Source organism: Anomaloglossus baeobatrachus, unplaced genomic scaffold, assembly GCF_048569485.1.
Source record: "Anomaloglossus baeobatrachus isolate aAnoBae1 unplaced genomic scaffold, aAnoBae1.hap1 Scaffold_73, whole genome shotgun sequence".
NCBI classification, from domain to species: domain Eukaryota; kingdom Metazoa; phylum Chordata; class Amphibia; order Anura; family Aromobatidae; genus Anomaloglossus; species Anomaloglossus baeobatrachus.
This window is the reverse complement of record NW_027445107.1, coordinates 826,859-836,201: the sequence shown is the minus strand read 5'-3', so window position 1 is coordinate 836,201 and position 9,343 is coordinate 826,859. Positions and strand designations below refer to the sequence as shown.

The 9,343-nt window shown below is 44.1% G+C and overlaps 1 protein-coding gene across 1 annotated transcript; it reads left to right on the top strand.

Moving 5' to 3' along the window:
- Nucleotides 1-1,884: 1,884 nt before the first annotated feature.
- Nucleotides 1,885-7,787, top strand: LOC142287506 (uncharacterized). The gene is given in 3 exon segments (XM_075333446.1): nt 1,885-2,113; nt 6,299-7,469; nt 7,471-7,787. Coding segments are annotated over 3 exon segments (1,554 nt in total). The 5' UTR covers nt 1,885-1,968; the 3' UTR covers nt 7,709-7,787.
- Nucleotides 7,788-9,343: the final 1,556 nt, after the last annotated feature.

Below are 9,343 nucleotides of genomic sequence, written 5' to 3'. Positions count from 1 at the left end.
GGGTGGGGACTGTAGGATGGATGGATGGGGGCACACCCGGGGTGGGGACTGTAGGATGGATGGATGGGGGCACACCCGGGGTGGGGACTGTAGGATGGATGGATGGGGGCACACCCGGGGTGGGGACTGTAGGATGGATGGATGGATGGGGGCACACCCGGCGTGGGGACTGTAGGATGGATGGATGGGGGGCACACCCGGGGTGGGGACTGTAGGATGGATGGATGGATGGGAGCACACCCGGGGTGGGGACTGTAGGATGGATGGATGGGGGCACACCTGGGGTGGGGACTGTAGGATGGATGGATGGGGGCACACCCGGGGTGGGGACTGTAGGATGGATGGATGGGGGCACACCCGGGGTGGGGACTGTAGGATGGATGGATGGGGGCACACCCGGGGTGGGGACTGTAGGGATGGATGGATGCCCCCCCCCCTGGCTGGGGACTGTAGGATGGATGGATGCCCCCCCCCCCCCCCCCCCCTGGGTGGGGACTGTGGGATGGATGAATGCCCCCCCCCCTGGGTGGGGACTGTGGGATGGATGAATGCCCCCCCCCCTGGGTGGGGACTGTGGGATGGATGAATGCCCCCATTTGGGTGGGGACTGTGGGATGGATGAATGCCCTCCCCCTGGGTGGGGACTGTGGATGGATGAATGCCCCCCCCCTGGGTGGGGGACTGTGGGATGGATGAATGCCCCCCCCCCTGGGTGGGACTGTGGGATGGATGAATGCCCCCCCCCTGGGTGGGGACTGTGGGATGGATGAATGCCCCCCCCCTGGGTGGGGACTGTGGGGATGGATGAATGCCCCCCCCCTGGGTGGGGACTGTGGGGATGGATGAATGCCCCCCACCCCCCCCCCCCCCCCCCCCCCCCCCCCCCCCCGGGTGGGGAATGTAGGATGGATGAATGCCCCCCCCCCCCGGGTGGGGTTTTGTAGGACGGGTGAATGCCCCCACCCCCCCCCTGGGGTGGGGATTGTGGGACGGGTGAATGCCCCCACCCCCCCCTGGGTGGGGATTGTGGGACGGGTGAATGCCCCCACCCCCCCCTGGGTGGGGATTGTAGGACGGGTGAATGCCCCCACCCCCCCCTGGGTGGGGATTGTAGGACGGGTGAATGCCCCCACCCCCCCCTGGGTGGGGATTGTAGGACGGGTGAATGCCCCCCCCCCCGGGTGGGGATTGTAGCATGGATGGATGGCCCCCCCCCCCCCCCGGGTGGGGACTGTAGCATGGACGGATTGTGGTCTTTAGTCACTGGATTTAAAAAATAAACGTTTTTGAAAATATTTTGAATGCCAGATTTATTTCTTCACTTTATTCTGATTTGATGTCAGATGGTGAGAAAAACCTGCAGATGTGTCTGTATATAGAGTGGAGGGAAACTTCTTTTTCTTACCGACGCCTCAGCCCTGGTGTGGCGGAAGTGACTGTGGAGGTATCATACAGTGCTTGTATTATACATTATGGGGCAGTGAAAGGGGAATCTTTGGGCTTCAAGAGGAAAATTACTTTGTAAGGGCTGTAAAGTTGTGAGAGGTTCCTATATGAACCAGTTGAATATTAATTACATTTTTATTTTTTGGGGGAGGGGTACCAATTAGAACTTCCGCTATGGGGTTCCATGATTTCTATTTACACCTCTGTTCACCCCCTTAAAGAAAAACAATTGAATAAAACTAATTTTCCTTAAAAAGACTTTCAAAAATACAACAATGTTGACTAAACCAATTCTCAAATGATGATGAAAAATAAGCATTAGGGCGTCCAAATTGTGAAGACAAAACAATGAAGGAAATCCCAATGTCATAATGTACCACACTAAGTGGATCCTGCCACGTCTGCTTCTATCCCTGCTGAACTGACTCTGGGGCAGCACGGGGGATATAGGAGGCGTAGAGGCCATGCATCGATTGGTCTCAGGTGCTCTGGGAGCAGAAGCGTCCATCTAGAACCTTCCACATGACTTTACCTTCTGTTCCTGACATACATTATTTATTTTGCAGCTTTGAAATTCAGAGAAAAGATATGCAGAACGCTGCAGACACAATGGAAAAAGGAGAAATGGATGTGCGGGGTGATGAACGGAGTAGAGACCTTTCCACAGGTAACCCTCCTCAGTGAAGAGTCACCATTAAATAACAAAGAGAACAGTCACATTCCCAGCTGTAAGGAGAAAATAAAGTTAAATTCTCCCTGCTGCCGCTCGTATACAGTAACACTTACCGCTCACAGGCTGTCAGCCAAGGAACAAGAGGGTTGATTACTATGTGCTCACTATATAGTGAGTGGTGACTGTTACAGCCTCTCCCACTGTGCTGGTGACTAGAATTGAGCAGCTGCTGGGAGAATGTAACTGCATTTTCTCCTTGCAGTTACTGTGTCACAATCTCTTTGCTGTCTTGGACGCAGTGAGTGACAGTTTTGCCTCCCTATGGAATCGGAGCCGTGCCAAGCTGTTAGTTTTGCTGAGCGACAACTCAGTTCAATCTGATACTGTGAGGTGCTTGGTTTCTTCAGGGATTCCCTGTTCTGAGTGATCAGTTACTTAGCTGAGTAGGCAGTCCTAAACCCAGGTATCACGGAGGGTACCAAAGTAGCTGGAGCAGGGATACCAAAACTGGCCCTTAGACTAGGGACCTTGTGCTGTCCCTTATCCAGAGTTAGGCTTGATGGTATCCAGGTCTGGACCACCAGCTTAACCTTAACTCCTGTCCAAACCCTGATCCAAACATCCCCTCTCCCCCTCATCAGAGTGGAGATGCAAACCCTACAAATACCACAGACACAGGGAAAAAAACAAAGCTCATACCCATTGCACACAAAGGAGAGACAATATGTGTATGGGAGGGAATAAAGCACACGCTTGGAAGTAATTGTATAATGGGGATACTGTACCCCACTCAAACAGCAATATACTGGTCACCAAGAATAGGATCACCACAAAGACCGGAATCACACGAGCATAAGCTGAAGCTATCATCTGCAGTAACAAATAGACTCAAACCTTAAATAGGGAAAAGACAGGTGAATAAAAATTAGCCCCCTGAGTCTCAAGGAGACACACACCACTCCACAGCATTAACTCCTGCAGTACTGGAAACCAGTGAAAAAGACTCAGCTAAGGTGAAGAGTCCAACGCCGCAGCAGCACCCCGCGAATGTGGGCCTGAACACCACATGACACGGGGCTTTGGTTATAATAATTAATTTATTTTATTCATTTATATAACACTATTAATTCCACAGCACTTTACATACATAAACAACACTGTCCCCATTGGGGCTCACAATCTAGAGCAGGGCTGTGGAGTCGGAGTCGTGGAGTCTGAGTCGGAGCTCATTTTGGTGGAGTCGGTATAAAATGCACCGACTCCTAAAATATATAATAAATTGGTGACAGTAGTGCAATGCAGAATGTGCTGAATATTTTACTATATAATATTTAGTATAATGCTTATATTTAAGTGAAAAATGTATTGTAGTACAATGTGAACATCAGACATTTAATTATTTTTATGATACAATAATCATGATATTTAGATAGAACATAAAATATATTTATTGGAATACCACTTTAGAACACAAAAAACTAATAAATTGTAAATATGTAATAAACTATGTAATATATATATATATATATATATATATATATATATATTATATATATATATATATATTTAACACACAAGATATATATTTAATCTACCGTATATTACATAGTGTATTGCATATTTACAATTTATTACAGTTTTTTGTGTTCTAAAGTTGTTCCAATAAATATATTTTATGTTCTATCCAAATATCTTGATTATTGTATCATAAAAATTATTAAATGTCTGATGTTCACATACACATGTTCATGTACTACAATAAATTTTTCACCTAACTATAAGCAATATATGTAGGAGTCTGAGTCGGTGCAAGAGAAATTGAGGAGTCTGAGTCGAAGGTTTGGCTTACCGACTCCACAGCCCTGATCTAGAGTCCCTATCTGTATGTCTTTTGGAGTATGGGAGGAAACCGTAGGACCCAGAGGAAACCCACGCAAACGGGGAGAACATACAAACTCCTTGCAGATGTTGTCCTTGGTGGGATTTGAACCCAGGACCCCAGGATTGCAAGACTGCAGTGCTAACCACTGAACCACCGTGCCGTTATCTGTGCTTTGATCTATAGCTGCCAGACCTTTCACCTTCTCTGACCATCCATTTGACCTGATACACTATGCTCCTTATATTCTGACCCCAGACCTGACAATGCTTTGTCTCTTTCCTTAGTACACGGCATGCTCTTTGTATCTGACCCCGAACGTTTGACAACCCTGCTCTCGGCTTGTCCATGCAGTGACTAGTATTACACACTGTTCGAATAAACCAGATAGATATTTAAATGCTAGGTACTCAGATTACCACTATATCTGCAGTAAATAGTGTTTTTGTAGCTGCCAGGTTTTCTTTAACCCCTTCTCGATATGTAACAAATTATTACATCCTATTACTTCTTGTGGGCTCAGAAGCTGAGTCTCCATTATTGCCAGCAGATGATGTCTGAGTTATTCAGTGGAGGTAAGCTTCACCCACTGCTGTTAACTTTTTGATCTTTGACAGCAGCATTTGCAGCACGCAGCCTATGGGGTACAACGTTCCACAAATCCAACGCCCCCAGCAACATTTATCATTGTGTGCATATGGGTCACCATAATAGCTGGGGGGTCTGCTAAAGACTCCTTATAAGGGTATTCCTATGATCTCCACACCTAGATACATTCCTTCAGTGGTGTAAATTTCAAAATGAGATAATTTGTGGGGGGCTTCCACTGTTTAGGCACATCAAGGGCTTTACAAACGTGACACGACATCCTCTATTTCAGCCAATTTTGTTCTCCAAAAGTCAAATTGTGCTCCTTCCCTTCTGAGCCCTGCCAAGGACACAAGCAGTAGTTTTACACCATATATGGGCTATCAGCGTACACATGAGAAATTGCACAACAGAATTATATGGTCCATTTTCTCATATTACCCTTGGGAAAATGAAAATTTGAGGTTAAAGGAACACTTTTGTGGGAAAAATTAATCTTTATTTTTTTCCTTCCACATTGCTTTAATTTCTGTGACACATCTAAAGTGTACTTTGGCATTGCATTACTGCTGTAGGAATATTACAAAAAAGGGATAAATACATTGCTAATGTGAAAAATGAGTAAAAAGATAGGCATTGCATTACTGCTTCAGAGATATTTGCAAAGAGAGATTCTTAGCTTATGTATTGGCCAATCCATGTGAGCCAGATAACCTCGACAAGGTGATCTCATTATATTGGGAACCTAACCTTAAATGCCTCTTTGATTAAACATCTGCATGTCTGCTTTCTGGCTAAATAAGATGGTGTACTAAAGCTAGAAAAAAGAAGCGCTAATAGGGTTTTACCAGATAAGCACACAGTTAAAATGTAATAAAATACACTCACAACTTGTGGTTGTGAGAGGTCACAACCACCACAGATGGCATGAGATAATGGCGGCTGCCGCGGCCCCACGTGGTTCAGACTTCAAAGTGGAGGGGAAGGAGGGGTTAAATCTGCGCAATCTGTCAAAGAATGCAGAAGAGCTGTTAAGTTAATCAATCTTTATTCCGTCGGTCTACGCGTTTCAAGGTGTATAACCTCTTCTTCAGGACCAGATTATCAACAAATGATTATTGTTGATAATCTGGTCCTGAAGAACAGGTTATACACCTTGAAACGCGTAGACCGATGGAATAAAGATTGATTTACTTATCAACATCTCTTCTGCATTCTTTGACGGATTGCGCGGATTTAACCCCTCCTTCCCCTCCACTTTGAAGTCTAAATAAGATGGTGGACACACCTGGCTATAGGGCAGCGTGCTTGGTCAGGTGCTTGTCAAGGTTATCGGGCTCACGTGGATTGGTCAATACATAAACTAAGAATCTCACTTTGCAAATATCTCTAAAGCAGTAATGCAATGCCTATGTCGTTTTTACTCATTTTTCTTATTACCTATGCATTAATCCCTTTTTTCTAATATTTCTACAGCACTAATGCAATGCCAAAGTATTCTTATATTATTGGGTGCCACTGGATATGCTTTTGTAGATATGTTTTATTGAATGTCGTTTTGAGCACTTCGAAGGGAGCAGTTTTTAAAATGTCATTTTGGGTATTACTATCACATAGGCCTTTTCAAGTAGAACACTACACACTTTGGAATTTGTATGGATTTATGTGTGTCTGTATGTTTGAGCTTATAACTTCAATTTTATTTATGGCAGATGACGGTAGCAGGAGCTCCACACAGAATGCTAAGGGAAGTGAAAGTAACAAAGAAGCGAAGCCATATTCATGTTCAGAATGTGGGAAATGTTTTGCTCAGAAATCACATCTCATTACACATGAGAGAATTCACACAGGAGTGAAGCCATATTCATGTTCAGAATGTGAGAAATGTTTTGCTGACAAATCAAATCTCATTACACATGAGAGAATTCACACAGGAGTGAAGCCATATTCATGTTCAGAATGTGAGAAATGTTTTGCTCATAAATTAGCTCTCATTGCTCATGAGAGAATTCACACAGGAGTGAAGCCATATTCATGTTCAGAATGTGGGAAATGTTTTGCTCGGCAATCAGATGTTGTTAGACATAAGAGAATTCACACAGGAGAGAAGCCATATTCATGTTCAGAATGTGTGAAATGTTTTGCTGACAAATCAAATCTCATTACACATGAGAGAATTCACACAGGAGTGAAACCATATTCATGTTCGGAATGTGGGAAATGTTTTGCTTTGAAATCAAATCATGTTGAACATTTGAGAATTCACACAGGAGAGAAGCCATATTCATGTTCAGAATGTGGGAAATGTTTTGCTCAGAAATCATATGTTGTTAAACATGAGAGAATTCACACAGGAGAGAAGCCATATTCATGTTCAGAATGTGGGAAATGTTTTGCTTACAAATTAGATCTCATTACACATGAGAGAATTCACACAGGAGTGAAGCCATATTCATGTTCAGAATGTGGGAAATGTTTTGCTCAGAAATCAGATGTTGTTAAACATGAGAGAATTCACACAGGAGAGAAGCCATATTCATGCTCAGAATGTGGGAAATGTTTTGCTCAGAAATCATATGTTGTTAAACATGAGAGAATTCACACAGGAGAGAAGCCATATTCATGCTCAGAATGTGGGAAATGTTTTGCTCGGAAATCAATTCTCATTACACATGAGAGAATTCACACAGGAGTGAAGCCATATTCATGTTCAGAATGTGAGAAATGTTTTGCTGACAAATCACATCTCATTACACATGAGCGAATTCACACAGGAGTGAAGCCATATTCATGTTCGGAATGTGGGAAATGTTTTGCTTTGAAATCAAATCATGTTGAACATTTGAGAATTCACACAGGAGAGAAGCCATATTCATGTTCAGAATGAGAAATGTTTTGCTCATAAATTAGCTCTCATTACACATGAGAGAATTCACACTGGAGAGAAGCCATATTCATGTTCAGAATGTGGGAAATGTTTTGCTCAGAAATCAGATGTTGTTAGACATGAGAGAATTCACACAGGAGAGAAGCCATATTCATGCTCAGAATGTGGGAAATGTTTTGTTCGGAAATCAAATCTTATTACACATGAGAGAATTCACACAGTAATGAAGCCATAGTCATGAATAGAATGTATGTTTTCGTAAATCTTAATAGACTTTTACTATCTGTTAATAAAGAGTTCATTTTATGTCATTACGGTTGTGTACTTTTTTTTATAATGGATCATTTACAAATTATTCATCTTTTTACACATTTTTGATGGGGAGAAAAACCTTATTTTTTGTTTTTGTTACAGCCAAGTTGTACGCTTTATTCATCATCTTATTTATTTTTGTATTGCTTGAATGAGAGAAGAATCCATTTTGTTAAATCTACACTCCATTTTGTCTTTGTGTAAAGCTGGGGTAACACATAGCGACGCAGCAATGATCACGACAGGCGACCTGACATTATCAGGATCGCTGCTGCGTCGTTACATGGTCGCTGGTGAGCTGTCAAACAGGCAGATCTCACCAGTGACCATCCAGCAGCGACGCGTGGAAGCGATGCTGCGCTTGGTAACTTAAGGTAAATATCGGGTAACCAAGGGCTTGGTTACCCGATATTTACATTGGTTACCAGCGCACACCGCTTAGCGCTGGTTCCCTGCACTCCTACCCAGAGTACACATCGGGTTAATAAGCAAACCTTTGCTTATTTACCCGATGTGTACTCTGGCGTGCAGAGAGCCGGCACAGGCAGCGTGAGAGCGGTAGATGCTCGTAACTAAGGTAAATATTGGGTAACCAAGGAAAGGGCTTCCCTTGGTTACCCGATATTTAACTTGGTTACAGCTTATTGCAGGCTGCCAGGAGCAGTCTCCCTGCTCGCTTCAGTTCGTCGCTCTCTCACTGTCACACACAGGGATGTGTGCTTCACAGCGGGAGAGCAACGAGCAAAAAATGAAGCAGGACATTCAGCAACGAGCGGCGACCTCACAGCAGGGGCCAGCTCGTTGCTGGATGTCACACACAGCGATGGGCCGTCGCTGCTACGTCACAGAAAATGGTGACGTAGCAGCGTCGCTGTAACTGTGTGTGACACCACCTTAAGAGTCTGTACTGTGTCTCCCCTGGTGTAATACAGCAGAGACCTTTGTTTACTTTAGACAAGGACTTGTATAGTTTCAGTTTCTTTGTTAAAAGTGAAGTTCAGGAATGTGAAACTAAAAAGTTTATATAGTCTTAAGCCCCCGTCACATTTAACAACTTACCAGCGATCCCGAAAACTATGTGACCTGATAAGGATCGCTGGTAAGGCACTTGGAGGTCGCTGGTGAGATGTCACTGCGTCGTTAAGATGTTACTGTGTAACGATCAGCGACCTGTATAACGATCTCGGCGGGTGTTGGGACTGTGTTAGGAGATCGTTGGTAGGCGTCAAACACAGCGATGCGTCCTGCATAGCAGGACATTGCCTTTGAAGAAAATGGTCCCAACCATTCAGCAACAACTAGCAATCTCACAGCAGGGACTTGATCGCTGGTAGGTGTCACACATAACGAGATCGCTGCTGCATCACGGAAACAGTGACGCAGCAACAACCTCGTTAGCGATCTCGTGTGAGATGGCGCCTTTATATAAATGATTGACGATGATGTAATCTTTTATTTGTTTGATACAAAGGGAGAGCTACATCTGATACTTTATTGTCTCAGAGGGGTGTCTCCTAAACATACATACATGATCTTTATAATTTAATTTAATTAGGAC